This window comes from Furipterus horrens, unplaced genomic scaffold (genome assembly GCF_987537825.1).
Source record: "Furipterus horrens unplaced genomic scaffold, mFurHor1.1.pri manual_scaffold_3, whole genome shotgun sequence".
Classification (NCBI taxonomy): domain Eukaryota; kingdom Metazoa; phylum Chordata; class Mammalia; order Chiroptera; family Furipteridae; genus Furipterus; species Furipterus horrens.
In genome coordinates this window covers 128,925,311-128,952,146 of record NW_028327173.1, presented here as the reverse complement: position 1 = coordinate 128,952,146, position 26,836 = coordinate 128,925,311, and the positions used below count along the sequence as shown (strand labels likewise).

At 33.8% G+C, this 26,836-nt stretch overlaps 1 protein-coding gene across 3 annotated transcripts in view; it reads right to left on the bottom strand.

Moving 5' to 3' along the window:
• Positions 1-26,836, bottom strand: part of HEATR5A (HEAT repeat containing 5A) — a 95,934-nt gene that overhangs the window by 45,974 nt on the left and 23,124 nt on the right. For all 3 annotated transcript variants that reach the window (XM_090270153.1, XM_090270154.1, XM_090270155.1), the window contains exons 10-17: positions 24,293-24,404; positions 20,426-20,578; positions 19,373-19,472; positions 15,177-15,286; positions 4,954-5,117; positions 4,694-4,869; positions 1,331-1,436; positions 584-774 (exon numbers count right to left, since the gene is read on the bottom strand). In XM_090270153.1, the coding sequence (XP_090126279.1) occupies positions 584-774; positions 1,331-1,436; positions 4,694-4,869; positions 4,954-5,117; positions 15,177-15,286; positions 19,373-19,472; positions 20,426-20,578; positions 24,293-24,404 (1,112 nt within the window). The remainder of the gene's footprint in view (positions 1-583; positions 775-1,330; positions 1,437-4,693; positions 4,870-4,953; positions 5,118-15,176; positions 15,287-19,372; positions 19,473-20,425; positions 20,579-24,292; positions 24,405-26,836) is intronic.

Genomic DNA, 26,836 nt, shown 5'->3' with positions numbered 1-26,836 from the left:
AAAACGTCAGATTGCTGACATACTTTAATTCCATATAGAGTTCAACTCAAAGACTTTGATTTTAAAATTAAATATAACAGGAGAAATTAGTATTTATTAATTTTCTTACATAATGTTTGCTAATTTAAGCACTATACATTTAGTCCTTTAAACTTCCCAACAAACTTGAGATTCATACTATTGTCAGTTCCTTTCTACATATGAGGAAACCAACTATGATAGGCAAAGTAACTCTTATAAATGGAAGTAACTCTTATTAAATGGAAGAGCTGGGATTGAAACCAAATTAGTAATCTGACTCCACACTGTAAACTCTTAACCAAATCAGACACACATATTCAATAGAAGAGAAGGTCAAAGTGCTAAACTACATTACTACCACCACTACTAATATAATTTTATCCATCTATATATTACCAATCTAACCATGAACTTTTATTTGTGGTTATTTTATTTTTTTGTTACTTTCATTATTTATTATCTCATTTACTTTAACATTCTTAAAGTAGTCAGGGCAATATTAATAACTTTCTATATTCAGTTTTGACACAGCCTAGGAATATTAAATGAGAAATTCACTTACTTGTCAAAGCTAACTTGAGCTAATGAGGCAGTAAAAGGTCCATCATCAACTACTTGGGCTAACCTAGCCCATGCCTCTGCAGCTGCACATCTCAAGAGCGGGTTGGGACTTTCTAAGGCACCCATCAATAATGCTAGCACAGGTCTTCTTATTTCTTCTGGACCCAAATTTCCCTTGGAGCCAGCCACATACTGAAATATATAAAGAATAATCCAAACTTACAATTGCAGTGAATTTTCTTACCTAATTTGGAATTAGGTAACCAAGTATATGCCTATTTGGCTTATTACTGAAGAAACATTATTTGTTGTCTTGCATGTGTCCTGACCAGGGATCGAACCAGTAACGTTGGTATATGAGGACAAAGCTCTAACCAACTGAGCTACCTGGCCAGAGCTAGAAGAATATTAATGGGGATTTCATAAAATATTATGATCAATGAAGTCTATTATATTTTACTGAGAAACAATAGTTATAAATGTTCACAAGGAGCCTGACAATCCCTGGTCTAGAATATTAGGCTCAGTAGGTTAAGGTATGGCTCCAAGCCAAGATTATCTGACAAACAAGATTTATATGTAGAAAAAGTAAAAGGGAAATTATAAATCCTAAAACATTTTCATCAGATTTTAAAAAATGGGGGGGCATGGCAATGACCCTTTAAAAACACCTTCCTCTAACCTACTTAGCTGACCATACATTTAAAAAAAGAAAATCAAGTAGACGAGAGTTTACTTCAAGAATTACCTTCAAGAAACTAGAAACTGAAGAAACAACATGTAACTGAACCACTTGTTGACGAGCTCCTTTTGTGTGCTTTATACTGTCCAAAAGCTGTTCCAATATAAGAAGCCTAAAATCAGAAACAAAACATTCAAAAGCATATAAAAAAACTGGATTTATTAATCAAGAAAAAGCCAAAGGGCTGTATGGACCATCATACTGCTAATTTATTTTGTTTCATTATTCTGTTGGAACTACTAAAATGCTGAATACACCGAGTCATTTTAGGAAAAGAAAATATATCATAACCAATGCAAAAATATTTTGATTTTGTGTCATTCTGATAGTGGGGGAGAATTACTATTTTGTAAAAAAATTACAAATGAATTTATCACTTAATAAAGGTCTACATGGGCAAATTCAGCTATTTCAGCAATTATTTTTTAAACAAAGAATATCTCAAAAGTCACTTGTATCAATTTTTTGTTCTTACTAGCAGGACTTAATTGAATTCATTTTAAAGGTAGTACCAACTTATGTCTATACTTTAAAAATGTACTTGGGATCATACTATATACAACACAATATTAACTCTTACTTTTCTCATTTAACATTACCTTGTTAGTACTTTTCGTGTCATTTTTATTCTTTCATAACTTTAAAGAAGCCAAATTTTACTATACACATGTGCTATGATTTATTTAACCACTCTACTGGTAGAGAGCAATTTACTGTTTTCACAATTCTAGTTATGGTGGATGTACACATTTGTTTGGTCTGGGGTTGAATGTGTCCATTAGTTATCTATATATCTTCTGTGAATTGTTTTTCATTTCCTTACAGCATAGAACTTTTAAATCTTATGTTGAAATTAAAAATATGTAACCATGAAATAAATCACTCATCTTTTGCCCCAATTTTTCCAACATTTAAAGTTTCTATTCCTGTAGCCCCCCTGCCCCTCTGCCGCCCAAATCAGGAAAACTGAATTAGTGTTTAAGATTATTTTTTTGGTTGTGAACTATTTTGATGGTAGACATAGAACTTTATAATTTATCTTCACTCCTCTAGTATTTGTGATGGGTCACTAAAAATTTTGGGAGAACCACAGTAAGTCTAAATACTCTATTTATTTAAATATTTATTTTCTTATTTCAAGGCTAATTCTGTTCATCATAATAAATTTTAAAAACTCAGAAAATTCACCTTTAGTTCTATCATCTAAAAAGAGACACCACTAACACTTTGGCATCTTTGCTCTACCCCCCTCCCCCACTTACAGGCATATGGATATCATTTCTACAAAACTTGGATCATAATGTACATACTTTATTAATAAATATTATCTCCATTTTATTAACTATTATTTAAAAGTAATTTAAAATAAATATTAATATTACATAATCTGGGAATATAATACTTTAACCATTTCTCTAGTTTCGGACATTTTGGCTATTTCTAGTTTTCCTTATTGTAAATAACATGATAAATATATCACATACAAACATTCCTCTGCCTGTTTTTTAAGACCATCTTTAAGGTATTTTGTGTCAAAAATATATTTATGTCTAAATTACCCTGCAGGAACTATGGAGAGTAACTGTAACACAAAAGAGAAATTATGAATAACAGTAAGGTCAGGCTCATGAGTTTAAAAATCTGAAACATTGCCCTGGCCGGGTGGCTCAATTGGTTGGAGCATCGTTCCGTACACCAAATAGTTTGCAAGTTTGATCCCAGGTCAGAGCACATACGGGAGGCAACCATCAATGTTTCTTTCTCACATTGATGCTTCTCTTTCTCTCTCTCTGTCTCTCCCCCTTCCTCTCTCTGAAAAGCAATAAACATATTCTCAATTGAGGATAAAAAAAAAGATCTCCAACATCATTATTAGATCATATCCTAATCATCTGTTATAAAGACACTATATCATATTGAAAGTACTAAAAACATACAAGGTCAGAGCTTGAGAATTCTGTTATATTGTAATTAAGTTTGACCTGGATTTTCTTGCCCACATTTATGGGCCAAAGACTGTAATCAGGACTGACAGAGCCCCAAGTTTTTTTCTTTCATCTTTTAATCTCAAATCTTAACTAAGATATCAAACAAGCCCTCAAAAATAAAACAACAAAACTATTTTGAATCTTCAGAAAGATGGAGATGACTTCTTTATAAGTTTTTTTCAATTACAGTTGATATTCAATACTACGTTAGTTTCAGAGGTATACAGCATAGTGGTTCGACTTTTTTATATAACTTACGAAGTGGTAGTCTAGTACCCACCTGATACCATATGTAGTTATTGACTATATTATTTTGTTTTTATATTGCATTTTAGAGAGAGAGAGGAAGGGGGACAGAGCGTGAAAGAGGAACATTGATTTGTTGTTTCACTTATTTATGCATTCATTGGTTGATTCTTGTATGTGCACTGACGGGATAAAAGCTGCAACCTTGGCATATCGGGAATATGCTCTAACTAATTGAGCCACCTGGCCAGGGTAAGGATCAATCTCTTAAAGGATCAGAGTATTCTCCACTTTGACATCTTAGGGAATAGAAGCTCTTTTTCAGTAAGGATCCTCTCAATGCAGCAGGGAGAGCTCATGTGTGGGATAATCCTCCCATGAGCTCTGTAAATTCTATGCCTAATCTTGGGAGCTTAATTCACCTGGATGTGCTCATTGACTACAGAACCTACATTTAAACCCTTAAGTTCAGCATTATTCTTTGCACTTTTAAGCATGTGCAGCAACAATTTACTTTCTTTTTGGGCCACCCACCCACTGCTTGGCTGGGGCACACCTACCACCTCCACCATTCTAACAACAAAATGGCACACATTGCTCTGTAAAATGACGTTCTTCACATACTTGGTGGCTTTTTGGATATGCATACCGCTGATGATCTGGGCAATTTCACCAGTGTCCTTAAAGTGAACACAAAGACTCGAACCTCTTGATTTGCATGATTCTGTGGGGTTTTCTGAGTCAAGTGAATAGCAGATCATTTTCAGAGGTCACTTTAGGCTTTCAGGAAGAGAAATCAATGTTCTCGTGTCACCGAGTTTTCAGTTGCTCTCTCAGCTAGATAATAAACTAATTGTGGGTAAAGTATGTGTCCACAACAGTGTTTATTAGATTCAGGTTTAATTTAATCAACTTAATTACTTATTAAATATTAGCCAGGTAAATATGTAAACAAGAGCCATTGTTACCTCACCTTAATCTGTCATCTGTAAGATTATATTAATGAGAACTGACATTCTTCTTACCCACCAGTTCTCTATTATGCAGTCACTGAACCAACTACCAGTCTGGAAATACATTTCAAGATAAGTCAATTATTTATGTCAGAGTAAGTGAACTATTGAAGATAGTTTACCTGTGAGGTTCTCCCACATGAGCACATACAACTCCAAAGAGCTTGACTGCAGAACTAATAACTGATAATGTTGGAAGAAGGGGCTTAGGCACCGAATCTCCTTCTACATCATTCTCATAGATAGAATAAGGGTCATACTCAAGACTTCCACAAGCAATACCATTACTAAGCAGGAGCTAAAAGAAAAAGAAATATATAAGGTTTTAAAACCACTATCCACAGACAGAATCAATCCAAGAGTTACTGAGAAATGACCATACCTGTTCTTCAATAAATCTATGGTCAGTCTCTTGTAGCAAAGGACTTAATAACAAGAGATCATCCTGATGACAGAGCGGGGGAAGTAAAAACGTGGATGCTGCCACCTGTATATCAGAGGCAGTCAAGTCAGCAGCCAGCTCTTTGAGGACAGCACAGAGGTTTCCTGTTGAGTCAGAGAAAAAAGAGCAATTAGCAAGTTAGTAATAGCATTTAACTAGTTAAGAGTATGCGGCTGAAAAACGCCCAGGTTGTGCTTTCGTCTACACATTGGGTAACTTTAATCTATCACAGCCAAAGCTTGTATAGCTCATCCTTGAAAAGTGCCCGACAAACAAAGGGCTCACTACGTGCTGCTGCTGGCTGCAACGCCAGAATGGATACTGAAAAGACAGCTCAGTGTGTGTCTGTGCGTGTGTGTGTGTACGTTTGTGTGTGCAAACCTTAGGAAATTGAATAAATTACTACTATTATTTTAAATAAAATGACAAAGTACAAAAACAGAATAAATACAAATAGATACAAAAGCAGATAAATTACATGTTTAGAAAACAAAGCCTGGAAAAAATGTATAAGCATTGGATATGTTTTTATCATAGAAAATTCAAACAGATACTAAAGTAGACATAACAGTGTTATGACACCCCAAATCCCCACTGCCTAGCATGACTGCCATTCATCTTGACCAGGTGGATCAATCTCATTTGACTGACACGCCTCTTCACTATCTCACCATTCTCTACATTATTTTGAAGCAAAACCTAGAAAGAATATCATTTCACTGTGTATCACTAACATTAAAGGTGTTTTAAAAAATTATCATAATACCATGTTTAAAAAACCACTAAACATCCATTTAGTGTTTAAATTTTCAGTTGTCTCAAATGCCTGTTTTTGTTTGCTTTTGTTTGAATTGAGACCTAAGTCTACATGTTATAGTTAAGTTGATATATCTTGCCTCTTTCAATCTAAAGTTATTCTCTCTGTTCTTTATTTACCCCATATCAGCCCCCAGTAAATTATTTGAAGAAATGAGGTTATCTGTTCTGTAGAAGTTTCTACAGTCTGGATTTTTATGACTATACCCCCTGACCCCAGTGAGTTTAATTTAATCCTCCATCATCTGTATTTTTTTGTAATTTAGAACTTGGATCTCGAGAGAATTCTTTTTTTTTTTGGTCTGTTGTTTTGGGTGCCTAGCTAGTCCAAAGGTGGCATTGTAATCATCTATAAGACATGAGACATTTTATGGCTCACTCTCTCATATATACATCTTTGAAAAATTGGTCCATTGACCTAAATTACCGTTTCAAAGACATTTATCCTAATTTCCAGTAGATTATCAATAGGAAACTTCATCCACCTAGAGCATAAATGGCTTTGCCAGTTTATATTTTAAATATTTTAGGAATGAGTAAAAAGTGCCTTAGAGAAACTAAGGGTTTCTTTTTTTTTTTTTTTTTTGCAACAGTGGAAATATTTTATTTTATTTATTTATTTTTTTTGTACTTGAATCTTCTTCTTTTTTTTTAAGTATATTTTATTGATTATATTGTTACAATAGTTCCAATTTTTTCCCCTTTGCTCCCCTCCGCCCAGCACCCCCCTTCCCCGACAATCCCCTCCCTAAGTCCATGCCCATGGCTCACCCTTTCATATATTCTTCTTCTTTCTTTTAAAAAAATAATTAATTAGTTAAATATTTTGAGAAACTAAGGGTTTCTTTGTGTAACAGCATCGTGATGAAACAAAGATGGGCGTGATGTCTACTTTTTAGTAATGGCAGGATGAGTTAGGAAGGGTTCACCTACTATCATTTTTTTGTATCATCAATAACAATAAAAGTAGTAACAACAAATATTTACTGAATATGTAATACGTGTCAGTAAATGTCCTAAAAGCTGTATATACACTTTTCATAAGCACCTCATGAGATCCAGTTAATATTATTTTATTGGTGAGGAAACAGGAACAGACATTTTAATTGCCCAAGATGACAGCAACTGATATCATCAAAACTTAAAATCAGAACTTCAAACTTCCATTTTGTTACTTAGCAATATTTTCTGAGTTAATTAGATACATTAACTTTAAAGACCTATTTCCTTTTTTGTTAAGGATTAGAAATTACTATAGGTTAATATTGTACTATGAGCTATGATACTTAAAATGTCAATGACAGCAAAGTTCTGACTATTATGTGCCATTTACACAATGGGGCAAAAGTAGGTTTATAGTTGTGAGTATATAAAAGTTTATTCTTGAATTGTTATTTATTAATTATTGTATTATTTTCCATGCAAACAATTGTAAATCTACTTTTGTCATATCTTGTACATTACATAAATCTATGAAATAGAATCAATCATTTAAAAAGAAATCAAAATTCCTTAAAGGAAAAAATCTTTAACTCTATTCCCATAGTTGTAAAGATGGGAAAAAAGACATAAAATGGCAAGTTATATTCATCTGAGGCAAAAATGTTAATACAATCCATACTTTTTTTTCTATAAACCATATTCATATTTAATTCATGTTAGAAAAAGGTAAACTTGAAAAAAAAACAGGTGAATGTAGATTTTCTTTTTAAAAGAAATTCATATTAACTTCTGACTTTGTCTTCCAATGGACACTCTAGAACTGATTTAAAATTTAGTCACATGTTCATTATTTCATCAGGATACCTGATTGACTGCATTACCAAATTTCAAGTTTGAGACAACAGTACAAGATTTTAACCGTGCAAATGCTTTTTAATTTAATGTAGTCCCATTAGTTTATTCTTTATTTCCCTTGCCTTAGGAGATATATTGGTGAAAATACTGCTGTGTGGGATATCTGAAATTTTACTGTCTGTGTTTTCTTCGAGGAGTTCTATGGTATCACGATTTAAATCTTTTATCCATTTTGAGTTCTAGTGTATTATGTTAGTTGGTCTAGTTTCATTTTTTTGCATGTACCAGTGCAGTTCTCCCAATACCATTTATTGAAGAGACTGTCTTTACTTCATTGGATGCTCTTGTCTCCTTTGTCAAATATTAATTGACCATAAAGACACGGTTTATTTCTGGGCTCTCTTCTGTTTCATTGATCTGTGTCTGTGCTTAAGCCAGTGACGGACTGATTTTGCTTACAGTGGCCTTGTAGTAGAGTATGATTAACAGGTATTGTGATCCCTCCAACTTTGTTCTTCTTTGTCAAGATTGCTGAGGCTATTTGGGGTATTTTATGGGTCCATATAAAGTTTTAGAATATTTTTCTAGAGCTATGAAATATGCCATTGGTATCTTAATAAAAATTGTGTTGAATCTATAGAGTGCTTTGGATAGTACGGACATTTTGATGATGTTAATTCTTCTAATCCATGAACATGGTATATGCTTCCACTTATTTGTATTTTCCTCAATTTCTTTCTTCAGTATCCTATAGTGTTCCGAGTACATGACTTTTTATCTCCTTGGTTAGTTATTTCTAGCCTTTTTGTTGTTGTTGCAATAATAAATGGGATTGCTTTCTGAGTTTCTCTTTCTGACAGTTAATTATTAGTATATAAAAATGTCATTGATTTATGAATATTAATTTTATATGCATTACTTGACTGAATTCATTTATTAGATCAAGTAGTTTTTTGGTGGAGCCTATAGGATTTTCTATGTATAATATCATGTCATCTACAAATAATAACAGTTTTACTTCCTTTTTTCCAATCAGGATGCTTTTTATTTCTTCTTCTTGTCAATTGCTGTGGCTAGGACTTGCAGCACTATGTTGAATAAGAGTGGTGAAAGCAGACACCTGTGTCTCGTTCCTGATCTTAAGGGAAATGCTTTTAGTTTTTGCCCATTTAGTATGATGTTGGCAGTAGGTTTTTCATACATGGCCTTTAAAATGTTGACGTATGCTCCCTCTATTCTCACTCTGGGGAGGTTTTTTTTAAAAATCATAAATGTGTGCTCGATTTTATAAAATGCTTTTTCTGCATCTACTGATATGCTCAAGTGATTTTTATCTTTCATTTTGTTTCCGTGATGTATTGCATTTATTGATTTGTGGATACCGTACCATCCTTGTATCCCTAGAATAAATTCCACTTGATCATGGTGTATGGTCTTTTTAATGTGTTGCTGGATTTGGTTTGCTAATATTTTGTTGAGGATTTTAGCATCTATGCTCATCAGAGATATTGGCCTGTAATTTCTTTCTTTTTTGTGTCTGCCTGGTTTTAGAACTTGTATAATACTGGCCCCATAAAAAAGTTCGGGAGTCTTCCCTTTTCCTGAACTTTTCTGGAATAGTTTGAGAAAGACAGGAATTAGTTCTTCTCTTAATGATTAGTAAAATTCACTTGTTGAAGCCATCTGGTCCAGGACTTTTTTGATTACTGCTTAGATTTCACTAGTTGCTATTGATCTTTTCAGGTTTTCTGCTTCTTCCTGATTCACTTTTGGAAGTCTGCATGTTTCTAAAAATTTATCGATTTCACCCAGGTTATCCAATTTCTTGGCATATAGTTGTAGTAACTTCTTATAATTTTTTTGTATTTCTGTGGTATCCATTGTTACTTCTCTTTAATTTCTGATTGTATTTATTTGGCTCCTCTCTTTTTTCTTGATGAGTCTGGTTAAAGGTTTGTCAATTTGTTTATCTTCTCAAAGAACCAGCTCCTGGATTCATTGATCTTTTGAATTGTTTTTTTTTTAGTCTCCATGTCATTTGTTTCTGCTCTAATCTTGATTATTTCCTTTCTTCTACTAGCTCTGGGCTTTGTTTGTTGCTGTTTTGCTAGTTCCTTTAGGTGTAAGGTTAGGTTGTTTCTTTGAGATTATTCTATCTTCTTGAGGTAGGCCTATAATACTATGAACTTCCCTCTCAGAACTGCTTTCTCTAGTCTCGTAGGTTTTGGGTTGCTGTGTGTTAATTTTCATTTGTTTCCAGGTACTTCCTGATTTCTTCCCTGATCTCATTTTTAACTCATTCATTATTTAATAATATGTTATTTTGTCTACATGTATTTGAATGTATTTAAGTTTTTTTCTTGAGGATGATTTCTAGTTTCAAGTCACTGTGATCTGAGAAAAAGCTTGATATGATTTCAATTTTTCTGAATTTGTTAAGGCTTATTTTGTATCTTACCATGTGGTCTATCTTTGAGAATTTTCCATGTGCATTTGAGAAGAATGTATATTCTTTTTTTGGGGGATAAAATGTTCTGTAAATATCAATTAAATCCATTTGATCTAGTGTGTCATAAAATGCCACTATATACATGTCGAAATTTTATCTGGAAGATCTGTCCATTTTTGACAGAGGGGTGTTAAAATTGCCTACAATGCCTATGTTGCTGTTGATCTCTTTTTTAAAGTCCTCCAAGAATTTTCTTTATGTATTTGGGTGCTCCTATATTGGGTGCATATGTGTTTAGCAGGGTTATACCTTGTTGATGGACTGACCCCTTAAGTACATTGTAGTGACCTTTCTAGTCTTGTTATGGTCTTTGTTTTGAAGTCTATTTGGTCAGATAGAAGTATTGCTACCCTGGCTTTCCTTTCATCTCCATTTGCAGAGAATTTTTTTCCCCCATCCCATCACTCTTTTCTTCTGAGGTGGGTCTCTTGAAGATAGCGTATATTCAGGTCCTGTTTTCTTATCCATTCAGCTACCCTATGTCTTTTGATTGGAACATTTAATCCACTTATATTTAAGATTATTATTGACAGGTAGTTATTCATTGCCATTTTTCCTTTTGTACCTGTATTCCTTTCTCTACTTTTTGTTCTTCAAGCAGTCTGTTTAGCATCTCTTGGAATGCTGGTTTAGTGGAAACATATCCCTTTAGCCTTTTTTCATCTGGGAAGCTCTTTACTTCACCTTCTATTTTAAACGAGAGCTTTGTTGGCTAGAGCAGTCTTTGTTGCAGGTCCTTGTTTATCATCACTTGGAATATTTCATGTCAGTCCCCTCTGGCCTATAATGTTTCTGTTGAGAAATTAGTTGACAGACTTATTGGAGCTCTCTTTTAAGTAACTGTTTCTCTCTTGCTGCCTTTAAGATTTGCTTTGTCTTTAAAATTTGCCACTTTAATTGTGATATGTCTGGGTGTGGGTGTCTCTGGGTTCATCTTCATTGGGGCTCTCTGCGCTTCCTGGACATATGTGACTCTCCTCCTCACCAAATCAGGGAAATTTTCTGTCACTATTTCTTCAAACAGGCTTTCTACCCCTTGTTCCTTTCCCCCTCTTTTTGGTATCCCTATGATGGGAATATTGTTACATTTCATGTCATCCTGAAGCTCTCTTAAGACTATCCTTGTTCTTTTTGAGTCTTTTTCCATTTTGTTGCTCTGACTGACTTTTTTCCATCTTGTCTTCCAAATTGCTGATTTGAGCCTCTGTTTCACCTAGCCTGCTTTTAATTCCTTCTAGTGTGTTCTTCATTTCAGATATTATGTTCTTCATTTCCACCGGGTTCTTATTCATAGTTCCTATGTACTTCTTCATGCTGTTGTAGTTCTCATTTAAGTTCCTTGAAAATCCCTCTAATCATTACTTTGAATTCTATGTGTAATAATTTGCCTCAATTTCATTTAGCTCCTTTTCTGGGGATTCTTCCTTTCCTTTCATTTTGAGGTTGTTTCTTTCTCTCCCCCATTTTAGCTGTCTCTTTTTGTTTGTTTCTATATATTTGATAGATCTGCTTTGGCTTCCCTGTCTTGTGGGGTGGGCTTATGTTGTAGGAGTCCTATGGTGCAGACTCCTTGATTTCCTTATCTGGATGCTCTAAGGACGCCCTTTGTGTGGGTTATATGAGGTCCTCTTTTGTATTTGGGCCCTGAATGTTGTTGGCTTGCTCACTGGTGGGATCTCCCCTCTGACTGGTTTACTGAGAGGCTCAACCACCATCAAGTCTTGTATGCTGTTGTACAGGTGCTAGCAGAACAAAGCAAAAGAATACAAAAAAAGTGAAACCAAAACAAGCAAAACCCCAATAACAGCAGCAATATCAATGACAAAAGATTAGAAAATAATACAAGTGGACAGAGAAATGGAATATTAGGGAAGGGAGGGGAAAAAGAATAAGAGAGGATCAAAGGATAGAAAAGTGATTATAGGAGGAGAAAAGGGAAGAGAGCTAATACCAACAATGAATTGAAAGAGGAAAACAGGATAAAGGGAAAGAGGGAGAGAAATAACAACAAAAAAAGAAGAAAGGAACAATGGGATAATAAAAAATAAGAGTAGAATAAAAGATATGAAAGAAAAAAATAAAACAATAAAAATAGACAAAAAAGAAGCTCAGTGGATTGAGCACCAGCCTGCGAACCAAATGGTCTCTGGTTCAATTCCCAGTCAGGGCACATGCCTAGGTTGGAGGCCAGGTTCCAGTTGGGGACACATGAGAGGCAACCACACATTAATATTTCTCTCCCTCTCTTTCTCCCTCCCTTTCCCTCTCTCTAAAAATAAAATCTTTTAAAAAAAGACAAAAATGAAAAAAATAATAAAAGGTTATGAAAAAGAAAAATAAAGAATGAAAATAATGAAAAAGAACAAAGTGGAAGTCATCGAGCAGAATTAGTGCCTGTCTGCTAGGTTTTCCGTTTGTATATGGCTCTGAGGTTGTCTGAAGCTGGTGTAATACAATGTCAGGTATTGTCCACGTCTACCCCTTGGCAGCCTGTCCGAAGCTAGAAACAATCCAGTCTGTGGCTGATTGCTCCAGGCTTGGCTATAGCCAGGACAGGCCCAGCTGCTCTGGAAATCTGGATTTTATCAGCACTGGATGCAGGGATGTGTCAGCAAACACTCAAGTCTCTGCAGGATGTGCCTTTCGATGTCTCTGCCTGTCAGTCTGCTATCAGTCTTAAACTAGTCACAGACCTGACTGTTCCTGAGAGGGCTTCTGGTGGAATCGGGTGGGATGGAAATCCTGGATCAGGTGCATTTTAGACTTCAGGGAAATGGTGGGTGTGTTCCCCTGTCCCCAAGCCACTAGTCTGAGTCTGTCTGGGACTTTTTCTCTGTAGTCAACAGGACGGGGCCCCTAGCAGGCTAAGGGGTAGGGTCTCCAGAGGCCAGATTCTGAGTCTGCCAAAAACAGGGAGGGTGTTTCTATGGCTCTTCCATGAGGGGAAGCACCAGTCTATTTCCTGGAAAAGGATATAGTATGGCTGCACCTGACAGCCAGGCTATGTGTTCTTAAGTTGGTTTTTGTAACTTCTGTGCCTTTATCTGTCAAATGAGGAAAATGTAACTAGCTCATTATATTATCCTAAAATAATACATTTGACCTTTTATGGATGCCAACCCCCATTGTAGCCAAAAATCCACGTATAACTTTTGACTCCCCTAAAAACTTAACTACCAATAGCCTACTGTTGATCAGAACAATAACATAAACAGTCAGTTAACACACAGTTTGTATGTTATATGTATTATATCCTGTATGCTTACAACAAAGTTAGAGAAAGTAAAATATTATTAAGAAAATCATAAGAAAAAAAGAAAACCATAATAGAAAATACAATTGCAGTAATTATGGAAAAACATCCCTGTATAAGCAGACCCATGCTGTTCAAACCAGTGTTGTCCAGGGGAAAAGGGGACAACTGTAATTGAAAAACCAAAATAAAAAAATTAAAAAAAAAACAAAAAACAAAAAACAGTGTTGTCCAAGTTAATGTAATATACACAATTGCTAGCACAGAGCCAGGGCAGAAATGGTTTTTTGGATATGTTTTCTGAGAAATGGCAATGTATCCATTTATTTCAGTTCTTTAGAGGTACAGTCTAAATGCTTACCTTATGTCAAACATTTTGTTAGGTATATATACATTTTTTAATTTTTTAAAAATTTTAAATTTTGCCCTGGCCAGTGTAGCTCCGTTGGTTGGAGCATCATCCTGTAGACTGAAGGGCTGCAGGTTTGATTCTTGGCTAAGGCACACCCCCAGGTTGCAGGTTAAAGCCCTGTTCAGGCTGGGTACAAGCGGACAACCAATTGATGTTCCTCTCTCTTTCTCTTCCTCCCTCCCTCCCTTCCTCTCTGAAAAAGTGAAAAAATTCCCTTAGGTGAAGATTAAAACAAAAAGTGAATTAAAAAAAAAAAGTTTTTTATTTTTTAAAAATCTTCATCTGAGGATACGTTTATTGAATTTAGAGAGAGGAAAGGAGAGAGGAAAAAAAAACAAAAAACATTGATCAGTTGCCTCACATTGATCAGTTGCCTCCCATATGTGCCCCAACAGGGTACTGAACCTGTAATCTAGGTATGTGCCTGACCAGGAATTGAACCTGCAGCATTTTGGTGTATGGGATGACACTTGAACCAACTGTACCACTCGGCCAGGGCTGCAAGGTATATTTGCGACCCAGGAATAGAGGCAGTGAGAACAATAACACTCACATAAACAACAAAGGCCAATACAGATGTTATAAGTTAATGTTTTGATCTACTGTGGTATATATTATATTGTGTTTATTTGGAATATAAGGATATAGGCCAATTAATGTATTTTAACAAAAAAGTAGATCTGAAGTAACAATCAATTTAATATGGTTTGCTGAAAATTATGAAGACTAAAAAAATATAAAGTTCCCATTAGAGACCACTTTTAACTTTTACCTTTTAAAACAAGTATCTTGAGGTATTCAGTGTAGTACACAGTTTTTCTTAAAACTATTATAAATTTACGAGAAAAGTTTTAGGACTAATGCTAAAATAGGGGCAAGTTTATTTTATATCTTTGAGCCTAAAAACAGCAAAACCTACATTATAAACTTTATAAAATCAATTATACCATTGTAGTTCAATATTAAACTTCTATCTGGATAGAATTAAGGATAGACTAGTGGAACAAAATGCATATGACAATCACTCTAGAGGGAAACTAGTAATGGCCAAATGTGTAACAGATTTGCATTATATATGCTGTACAAAAACCTGGATAGAATTGAGACAAATCTTTGTTATTCATTCATTACCACACAGAAGAACTAGAGACTTTTTTTTCCCTGGAAGAGAGAAGAAAGTAAGACATGAAGAAGTGGGGTTCAAAAAAAAGTGTTTTATTCACTATCGCATGGTGTACATATGGTTTAAGTTGAACTTCCTACACATCTTAGAGACAAGGCACTAAACAACTACTATATAATTAATTCATTCAGGTATTACTTTCAGGTGCTGTACTAGCTACAAACAATAAAACACTTTGGTTTAAAGCACATACCTTCATAGGATGCAGGAGGTAATAAAATCAGTAATTCATAAAGCCTCTGTCTATAAACTACTGAGGGTGTTTTCAAAGGACTTCCATATGTTTTTAGTATTGGAGAAAGCCTTAAAATAAAAGAGATAGTATATTTTAAGTGTGTATGTTATATAACAATGTACAAATACTGAACAGGTTGGCATAAAAATATAAAATAGCTAAACATATCACTACCAACATCAATGTTGCTTTTTTGCTTTTATTCAGCTTAAGAGTTCTAAGAATGTAAGTATTTTTGTCAAGAAAATAAAACTATTAACTAAATTCCAGAATATATAACTTGGCATTTGTAAACACAAAAATCTATTATAGTAGAAAAGAAAATCAAAGAAACAAACAGGACATGCAAATACAATACCTAGAAAAAAATCCATGTATTAATTAGAAACCTGATCTAGAATTCTATCACCAAATAGGAATGAGTCATGAAAATATGCAATATCACAAAGCAAATTAACCTTCTAAAAAGGCTCAATCTGAGTCTGTTTTTCCTACAGTTTTATTCACAAAAGTTCTTACCACCTTTCTTCATACTCTTTATTTTCTTTAAAAAAATCTGTTTTTAATTTATCAATTTTAGAGAGAGAGTAATGAAGAGAAACACTGATTTGTTTTCCACTTACTTATGCATTCATTGTTGATTCCTATATGTGCCCCAGCTGGGAATGGAACACATGATCTTAATGTATCGGGAACACTGAGTTACTGAGCCATGGCCTCTTCTTTTACATTCATGTACTCTTTTTTAATCTTTCCCACCACCCCATTACTGGTATTAGACATTTTACTATGTTCACTCACCTAACAAATATTTGTTAAATGATTACTACTCTTTGCAAAATACCACGTTATCTACTAGAGTATGGTTTTCACCTCTTTTAGCAATACAGAAATTCAGTGGAATCACTTTTATTGTGACACTGGAATAAACTGACTAAACTGTCATGGCATGGGGTTTCTAGGTACTCTAACAAACTCTGGAAATTTTTATTTATTTGTATTTTCTAGAAAATTACTGTCTGCTATTTCTAGTTTCTAGAAGGGCGTTACATTTTGACTTGTCATTTTATTTTAAAAAGTTGGTTTCATTTTAAATCGATCAGCTTAGTAAATAATGTACAGAAAACATTTATAAACCAGGGTAGAATTTTTTTACTATGGGAGTTAAGAGTAAATCGACAGCATTTTTGTATTTCTCTAAAACCAGATGAGAAAATAATTGCTGACATATGAAAAACTCTTTCCATCACTTTAGCAAGATGTTAAAAAATCCTGCAATATTGTTTTAAATACAATAAATTTACTTTAGAAGGGGGTGTGTGTTTTTTATTGTTTAAAGAAAGTAAGATGAATAGAACAAAATGAGAATTTAGAAAAGTATTCCATAAAAAGTATTCCTAGTGGTTTCTGCTTCTATTAGGAGAGCACATTATAGTCTCTAAAGGGCCTTCCTGGTATAAATACACTTAAATCCTGGGTAAAAGAAAAATTATCTTCGTCGTTAGGCTTGCAGAAATCACCCTTTCCAAGGCCAACTCCCCTTCCTACAACCAACCAAATATAAAAAGCATTAAACAAAACATGAGCTGAAATGAGTGGGGACACAAATGCTGAGGTGAACATGTGAATCTACGGACTGAGCCTGTCCCCATGGCAAGGCAGAGGTGATAAGGTGGGGTTTCTTGAAGGGGCAAAAATCATCTCAAGGCCTGGCAGAGTCAAAGGTATGTCCGATTAAACCCAGCTGAAGAGAAAATTAGTGAAGTGAAAGAGAAAGCTAAAGAAACTACCAAGAATGTAAAAGAGAGAAAAGGAGAAAAAACTATTAGAAAAGATTGAGTCATGAAAGACAAAAATGAAAAGATCTCCAGAAGGGAACTTGTAAAATTCAATTTTTAAAAATATAAAATATCTGGGAATTAATTTTTAAAAAGACATACAAGACTTTTATATGGAAAATAATTTTACACTTCATAAAATACCTCAATAATAGGAGTGAGGTATCGTGTTTATGGTATTGTAAAAAAATCAGTTATCTTCAAATTTATCTATAGATTAAGTACAATTCCAATTAAAATTTTGAAAGTAGGCAATCAAAAGTGCAAGAAGGCTAAATTATGTCTAACAAGCAGTAAGGACAAAAAACTTGCTCTAACAGACACTAAAATTTGTTATAAAGACAATGTGATGTTGGCACAGAAATGGGCAAACACACAAATGGAACACAACAGGGAGTAAAAAGCCAGACAGACCATGTATATATAATAAAATACATGACAGAAGTAAATGGCAATAACTGGAAGTATGGATTTTTTTTACTCAAGCATAAGACAACTCATTACCCGTATTAACACATCTTACTCCAAACACAAAAATCAATTCCAGATGAATTAGAAACAAAACCTTAAACATTTTAGAGAGAAATATAAGTATCTTTATAACTATGAAGTAAGGAGGATTTTAAAAATCAAAAGACAAAAAGCAAAAGGTTGATTAATTTGACATTTAAATTAAGAATGTCTGTTAATCAAACAACTATCTAAAAACAGGAAAAGACATGCATGAATAGGGATTTCATAGAAGAGGGAATACTAAGAATCAGTAAGTATATAAAAAGACAAACGATTAGGAATCAGATATATAAAAATCATAATGAGATACCAATTTACACCTACTGGATGGGTGCAAACTAATGTCTGGATAAGTGTTGGTGAAGAAGTGAATCAAAGGGAACTCATATATACTATTTGTAGAAATATACAAGAGTTTTGGAAAATAATTTGACTGTTTTATTGACATGAGGATAAATACAATGCTGTATATTCACACAATCAATATTGTACAATAATAAAACGAATAAAAAAATTTATGCATAGATGAAATTTAGAAACAATGTTGGGTTAAAAAAGATAAGTCTCAGAAATAGTTAAGATACCATGGGCTGGATCAAATCCAATTAAGACTAAATAATGTAATATTTAGGGAAACATATACAAGATACACTTTTTAAAAATGCAAGGGAATGACAACATGCAGGGCAGTGATTAGCCTCTAAAGGAAGGCAGGAGAATGGCAGCAGAGTGGCGCACACAGATAACTTCAATAGTATTATTAATGTTCTACTTCAGGGTAGCTAAATCCTACCCACTGCTCATTTTTGATTTTTGTAAAGTTTTACTAAAACACAGCCACATTGATTTATTTACAGATTATCTATGACTGCTTTTTAAATATATTTTTAAACTATTTTATTTATTATTAGAGAGAGCAGAAGGGAGGGAGAAAGAGACAGAAGCATCAATGCAAGAGAGAAACATCAATTGGTTGCCTCTTGTATACACCCCAACTGGGTACCAAACTTGCAATACACGCATGTGCCCTGACCAGGGATTGAACTGGAGACCTTTTGCTTTGTGGGCAACACCTAACCAACTGAGCCACATGGGTCAGGGCTCTATAATTGCTTTTGAGCTGTAACAACAGAGCTGAGTAGGTGCAACAGAGACTCTATGGCCCACAAGCCCAAATTTTTACTACCTGACCCTTACAGCAAACATTTGCTAACCCTTGCTCTAGTTGTGTTGACTTCAAGGTGCTCATTTTATTCTCTCTATAAGCCACATATTAAATATATTTTTCTGTATACATTAAATACTTTTTGAGAGGCTTTCCCTAAACTATATATTTTATCAATTTGGAAATTACAAGTGCTTATGCTATATACTGGATTTTCTCTGTTTTCTTATCATATATGTATAAGGCAAACATAAGAAAACTAAAAGCAACAAAAAACTGAAACTGTTAACAACCATCTGGTTCTTATGAACACAGAATTGCACTAACAAACCAGTAAAATGCAGACCTGGAAATGTTAATAGGCTTAAAATTTAATTTCTTGGTTAAAATTTGACTATATAAAAGATATATTATTCACTAAGCAATTTTCCTTCACTTTTAATATGTTTTTCTTTCAAAACCCTAGTCTAAAAAAATAAAATCATATAACTAAACATTTGCCTTCCTGTGCAAAAGAATTATCATTCACTAGCCACAGAAACTGGCCTTATTATTGTACTTTAAAAATATTACATAATCAGAGGGTAACTGATTGCTATTAAAATTTTAAAAATCAAATCTAAATACCAGATCCTTACTGAGTTAGCAAATCCACAGCACAAGGAAGTGGTGGAAGAAGACGCTGAATTACTTCCTCAGTAAGGAGATCACCACAGTGGGAAACAAAGCTCTTGATAGCTGAAAAATAGAACAGACTTTATGAACTATGAAAAAAAATCATTCAATTATGCCAAAACATTTGCATTTTTATTAGAATATAGAAATGTGTTAAAAACAAAAAAATTCTTGAAACTCTACCGTAAAAAAGGAAGCTAGTGTCCTCTATTTCTAATCAAACTAAAAACAAAAAGTTCCCTAGAATTACTAAAAAAGACCACCAACCAAGTTAACAAAATGTTTCTTTCCTGAGGATTTACTCAGCTCTTGAATTCAAAGTAGAAGAATAAATTAGTTTAGACCCAAAGTTTGCCAGTTCTATACTAGCTGTATAGAACCATGCTCCCTTGAGTATGTTAGGTTTTTGTAGCTGTTACCTGAAACACATAACTTTTCATAAGGAGTTAATTTCATATATAGAATACAATAAATATTTTCAAGTTAGACTGAGTTTTAAATTAATTTCAAAGTTGTTTCCCATTCCTAAGAGTAAAAAAATCCCATGAATAAACAAACAAAACCAAAATCAATGCTTTCATATCTTCCCAGGGATCCCATCCTTCCTTAGTTCAAGTTTTCAAAGTGGATACTATTTTTAAAGGCCTATGTATTGTAAAGGGACAACTTTCATATATAAAAAAACTGAATGGAAACATGTTTAATCAATGCTAATCAAATCCAACCCTAGTATTTTGGAAAAGAAGGAGGGCCTACTTAAGGCAAAGCAATCTTGATATTTCTCAACTTGAGTGCATCTAATGAAACACGTATTACTCTAAGGATCAGAACTCTTAAATTTAGTTTATTACACACACTTCCGTTATAAACACCAACTGAATATAATCAATCATATTCAATTACAAAAAATCACCATAAAGATATTTCCCCCCTTAAATTAAACATACAAGTATGTGCAAAGTTAAAGAGTGGGAAAAGCCAAAGGCAAGGGAGCAAAAAGACTAAACTCAACCTACCACAGAGCGCGCCAGCTCGTCCTTCTAACGTCACCTGCCATGTAAACGAGTCTCCTCGGCTCTTTTCTGTTTCTAGATCTTTAGGAGATGCTGGAAAGACACACTTCCACAACAGCAGGACTCGAGCAAGGTGATGACTGACAACTGCGGGACCTGTAATTTATTCAACTTATCACTTATAAAAGAACCCGAAGTGGTTGCTATTTAAAAATCTATTAATAAACATATTTTAAGCCACTACTGCAATACTTTGTCACTTTTCTTACACTCTGGTTTTCACGAATGTGAGTTATTATCTGAAGGCACTGGAGTACAGAGAGAAAAAACAAGGAACTAACAGCTAAGTCCGGGGTCTGATGACAGCTCTTTCACTACTGCTGTGTCCTCTGAGACTCAGTGTCTTTCATCTGTAAAATGACCACTTGCACTGTTTGTCTCCAAGAGTTTGTCCGATCCAATTGGTAGTGCCCTATAAAGGAGTCTGAAAAACTGGAATGAACCATGTAAATGTCAGATACTACTGTTTTGGTAACAAATAACAGTGTATCCTGAGAGTAATGCTAACTTCTGATAGCAACTTGTTCCAGGCCAAAAATCAGATGTGATACATTTTAATGCAATTTTTACAAAAATATTTCAGAGCAACACCACTTACGAACTAAGGAATCATGAATACACAAAGCCAGTAATGAAAGGCAACATACCATGACAGTATGTTACTTGCCAGCATTATCAGTTAAGAGAAGAAAAAGTATAAAAACTAAAACCTACAAATTTTCTCCCCAAGTAATTTTCTTTAGAATTCTGGGGTTATCTTAAAATTCTCCTCTAAGTGCTTGTTACTTTTTACTCCCTTGCTCTGCTGACTGCATGTTTTTCTTCTGCTCAAACTCTGGGTACTGTCCTGGCTCCATCTACCTGCTGCGTAAACTTGGTTAAGTTACTCATCATTTTTGTGCCTCAATTTCCTCATCTATAAATGGCGTAACAATAGTATTTACCTCATTGGACAGTGTTTGGACTCATGATAAGCATTTATATAATGACTGACATTATGCAAAAGACATTCAAAAACTGACTTATTTGTATATGAAGAGGTGAGTCTAATGGCAAAACGAATGGGTATTTGTGAATTAATCTTTTTTTCAATGTACACAATTTACTAGGTTAAAATATAATTAATTTCTCCATTTTTCTCTGACTTGCTTTTTAGGAAGAGACCACTGCTAATTCCTAAGCAAAACAAGACTAATTTAAGATTCTTTGCCACTACTTTCTTGATGAAGTAGTACTAAAAGAATAAAACAAAACAAAATCCTAGAATTGGAATAAAAAAGAAAATCAGAATAAAGTAAGAATAAGTGACTGTAAAAGATGTGTGTGTGTGAGTGCGTGTGTGCACACTGGCACACTCATATGTGATGGGTTGTGGGAATAGAGAAAATTCTGAAATTTTAGTCAGATTTAAAAAAAGAAAAAGAAAAAAGCATGGAGTCACTGGGAACGCCCATAGTTGACAGAAGTTTCATAAGTATTTGCCATTATATTAAGATATCTCATTAACTCAATAGTGAACAATGTAGCTTCTCTTTTCCAGGGAGGTATCAAGATATTACTTCAGAGACATACATGAACTAAGTTGATAAAAATGAGTTTATGGTAATTAAAAAGTTAAAACATAAACCAGAGTAAGTTTATTCACATCAAGTATATTATATCTAGCCCTGGCGGGGTTGCTCAGTTGGCTGGAGCACCATCCTGTGCACGAAGAGGTTGCGGGTTCCATCCCCGGTCAGGATTATGTGCCTAGGTTGCATGGTCAATTCCCAGTGAGGGAGTGTATGGGAGGCAACTGATTCATATTTCTCTCACACACTTTATGAGCCACCCACAAATCTGTAAGGCATATAGGAATCCGTAGGTAAATCAAAGTTGGTTTATGTGGCATCAGATAAACTGGTAAATGTAACAAAAAAAGGTTAAAAATGTAGTTCACATTTGAGGAATTGACTTGAATGTGGTCTGAGTTAACATTTATTCAGAATAGTGAACATATTCAATATACTAATGATGGAAATTTTAATGATGAAGGAATTGTTGAAAAACCCAAAAGAGGTATTAAAACTACAAGGCAAAATCAATAAAGCACTCAGACTGCCACTGAATACATTTCCCACAAAAAAGAATCTGGGCTCATTGGAGAAAGAAGGCTGGTTGAACGCCTGGGGTAGGAAAGGTACAATGTAAAAGCTGGGACATCTTGCCATTTCAAAAATAAACACATTATCAAAAAAATACCAGCTTCATGTTAAAAGTTCACATGAGCCAACTTGAAGGGGCTCCCACTGACTAAAAGTGAGACAATTTGAGGATCAAAAGGAATAATGACTACAATGGATCGTAACACATAAATATATAAAAATCTATGAGTTCATGATACTTAATAGCAAAAACCTCACTGATCCTCTTTGAAAGCTGCTAGGATACTAGCAACACATTCTAAAAATTATAAGAAAGGGAAATAATAATGCATAAGAATAGAATACAACCTAAGAAAACATAGTAATTAAATAAAACATTAATTTAAAATTTTAATATTTTTTGTATGTTGATTATGAATATGTATTAAAATATCTACTACTTTCTTTTTTAAAAAAGGGAATACCCTTGTTTTAAAAGGTTTTGTTCATTGAAATATTGCATTTAAGTAATTTATTTTCTCCTTTAATTAATCAAGAACATTGATATGGCAGGCATGAAACATCCAGTCAAAGGCAAATAAAATCTTAGCACATTATATACATCACACTGTGAAAAGATGATTTATGCCAGGGGCCAACAAATGCTTTCTGTGAAGTGTGAGACAATAAACATTTCTGGCTTTTAAAACCATAAAATCTCTGTTGCAATTACTCAATTCTGCTAGCGTACTGCCTAAAGGACACATAATATGCAAGCAAATGATTGTTGTTGTGCTCTAATAAAATTTTATTTATGGACACTGAGAACTGATTTTCATGTAAGTCTCATGTTACAAAATAGCACCCCCTTTATAAAAGCCACTGAAGTGTAAAAACCATTCTTAGCTTTCAGGTTGTATAAAACAGGCAACAAGCCAAATTTGGCCTATAGGCTGAACCCTGATCTAGTCCAATATTTCTTTAATCATCTCAAGAACACTACTTAAAGTGGTTTTTCATTTATGATTGCTTATTTTAATTTAAGGTCCTTTTAGATCAAATTACTTAGGAGGTGTCAAAATAATTTATTGGCCAAATCCAGACATTTTATATGCTAGCAATAAATCACATGACTATAGAGATTTATAACAAAATTTACCTTTAATAAAGCAGTAAAATTGAGTTTCAAAGTTACAGGATATAACTATAACAGTCATGACCATAAAGTACATAGCGATTTTTAATAAATATAATTTAAATGAGCCCTATCCCCTTCAATGTAATTACATTATTGGTGTTACCAATTCCCACAACAATTACGGAAATGGATTCACAGACTACAGTATGTTTGCTTGCCTACCTTATGTTTTGGAAAATGTTTCTTTCTGAAGATGAATATAAATGACTTTTGGAAAAGCCAGAGTCATTCAAAGTTAAGACTGAAAGATGATCAAATTGGCTTATCCTATTTAAGCCTCATACACTGATCTTAAAGAGAATTTCAAATAAATAGATCTAAAAACATTTAGAATGTAGTATATGGTTTCTTAAGGTGACTGGCTAGAAAACAAATGTTTGTATAGATATTTAAATTCTGGTACATATTGAAATTAGTCTGGTCAAATGACCCATTACAGTATTTTACATTCAGAAAACATAGTTACATAAACCTCTCACAAGACTGTACCTAATGTCATCAGAGCGGCAATCAATAACCATCCGGCTTGAGTGCGCTGAGCTGAAAGGCGACTGTTTTGAGTAGCAGAACATAGCAAATCCTCTGCTAATGTCATAATAATCTATTTACATATAAAATAACAAGGCAAAAATAAAAAGCATATCAGTTTATAGGTTACTGGACAAATAACAGCAACTAAAGATACTGTCTTGAAAAATTAATTCTCATAAATAATAAATGTAAGTGATAAAGAACTGTCATTTATCTCATGGCACACATAAACTAATTAAAATTCTGCAGCACACACAAAAATAATATATTTTTGATTCATTCACACCCGACAGTTACGTTGTCATTTTTTAATTTGATAATCTAAGGGAAAAGAGGTCAATGGCCCTGACTAAATAATCAGGCACTGCATGTTTTAATAACGCTTATGGAGCACCGGTTGAAAATCGCTGCTGTAAATTACCAGTATGTCACAGGATAGTGTCATATACAAACTACAAGAAAAAGTAAATTTTCAAGGTTAAATGTTGGCATGTTAGCTGTACACAGAAACCCTATGATTGTCTGTAGGGTATCTACCAGAGAAAGTCTCATTATAGCAATCTCATTTTTAAAATTTTACATACCACTTTGATACCTGAGTGGCTGTGTACTATAGAGATAAAAAGTTTTCATATTGAAGTTTCAAAGCACAATGGGATTCATTAAAATGTTATACTTTTAGAAGTCTATAAAATAGGCAGTGCGATAAACTGAGGGAAAACCAGATGTTTCACATATATGAATAATGCATGCTTGTATTGTATAAAGGCCAACAGGCATCTAATATGCCTGAGAAAACATCTTGGAGACTGATTACCTCTAGAAAAGCAGCAAGTATCACGAGCTGGCATGTAAATTTTCTGAAGATGAAGGCTAGTGGATTTTAAAACCCAATCAACTTACTGCTAACTTAGAACTACTGTATTTGCAGTCTACAGTCAATGGAAAACATTCAAAAAGTGAGGACCAAATAAACCAATCCTATCTGCCTGAACTAGTAAGATCTGAGGATATTAAATTTAACTAAATAAATGCAATGGCAATTCTTTGCTTAGCAAGATGTCATGTGTTAGTTCAGAATATAACTAAAATAGTAAAGTTAAATGAATGGTATCACTTTCCAAAGTTGTCAGTCACCTTAATTCAAATGGTGCTGGCAATACTCAAAGTAGATTTACAACTTCTGAAATAGTGGTTATGTTCATTTGCAAAGTGTTAACTGTGGAAGATATACTAGAATACTCATTAGTACAGACAAAGGAGTGATGATGAGAAACCAATGAATAGTGGTAATTTATTTTAAAAGAAATGCTTCTATGTGTGGGTGGCACAGGTTATGAGGGCTTTCATTATGAAACAACATTCTCTGACAAATTGCAATTACCAGCTACCTATTTTAAAAAAAATCCAAATATCTGGTGTTTTATAGTTCATTAAAATTTTTCTTTAGTTCTCTTCTTTGCAATTAAAACTGGGTTATTTAGTTTCTAGGATCTGTGTCACTTATCTGTTTGAAGTGTTACCTTCAAAAGCACTATATTTATCCAGAAAACCATATTTTTGGTCAGCAATGCAATCTGAGGTAGACTTTTTTTTTAGTATCATTATGAACTCATGAGGGTTTATATATTTTGTGTGTTTTTTTTTTTTTTTTTTAGTGTCATTATGAACTCATGAGAGTTAATATATTTTGTGTTTCAATCCACATTTACCATTATTTTTTGATGCACACATCATCCCGTCTTCGGTCAGTGGGAGCCCCTTAAGTTACCTCTTGTATTCTCTCTCTTTCTCTCTCTCCTTTTTTGGGGGGCTTTAAATAAAAGATACTTTATTCTACATGATCTCTGCTTATATCCCAGAATTTGGGGAGGGGATGTTTCAGTGATCAGCATTCATTATATGGCCCTTACTTCTCAGTTTAGGGAACTGAATTAAGTTTAATAAAGATGAATCTAAACTTGGCCTTTGTATAGGAGCTGTATGTACTTTTTTTTAAGTATATTTTATTGATTGTATTCTTTTATAATAAACGCACTGTATAAGTGATTACTTCCTTGCTTTCTGGCATGACCAGATATTCCACACTTACACTGTGCATTTCCTGCCCCAGACTTGGAACCAGTCATTTCTCCATGAAGCTCTGATTCCCTTGCTGGAAAGGTATTGAAAGCCATAGTCTGGGTATTAGGGGTTGTCCCTGCTACTTGGTTGTCACTTGTTTTAGGTCTTTCATTGGACAGAGAAGATAAGTGTTTTTAAAAACAGGGAATTGTAAGTTCATAGTAATATTTTCAATTCAAATTTAACATAAGGGCTTCTACTTAACTTTTTTGATTCTACAGCTGTAGCTCTTTTTTTAATATGGAAAATCTTGTTTCCTAAGAACATTAAGTATTATCTATTTTATCTAATTATATTTAATTTCAAAGTAATATCATAAAACTATTAAATGAAGTTTAAGAATTTTTGTTCCAGCTCAACTTATCTTTTACAATGCAA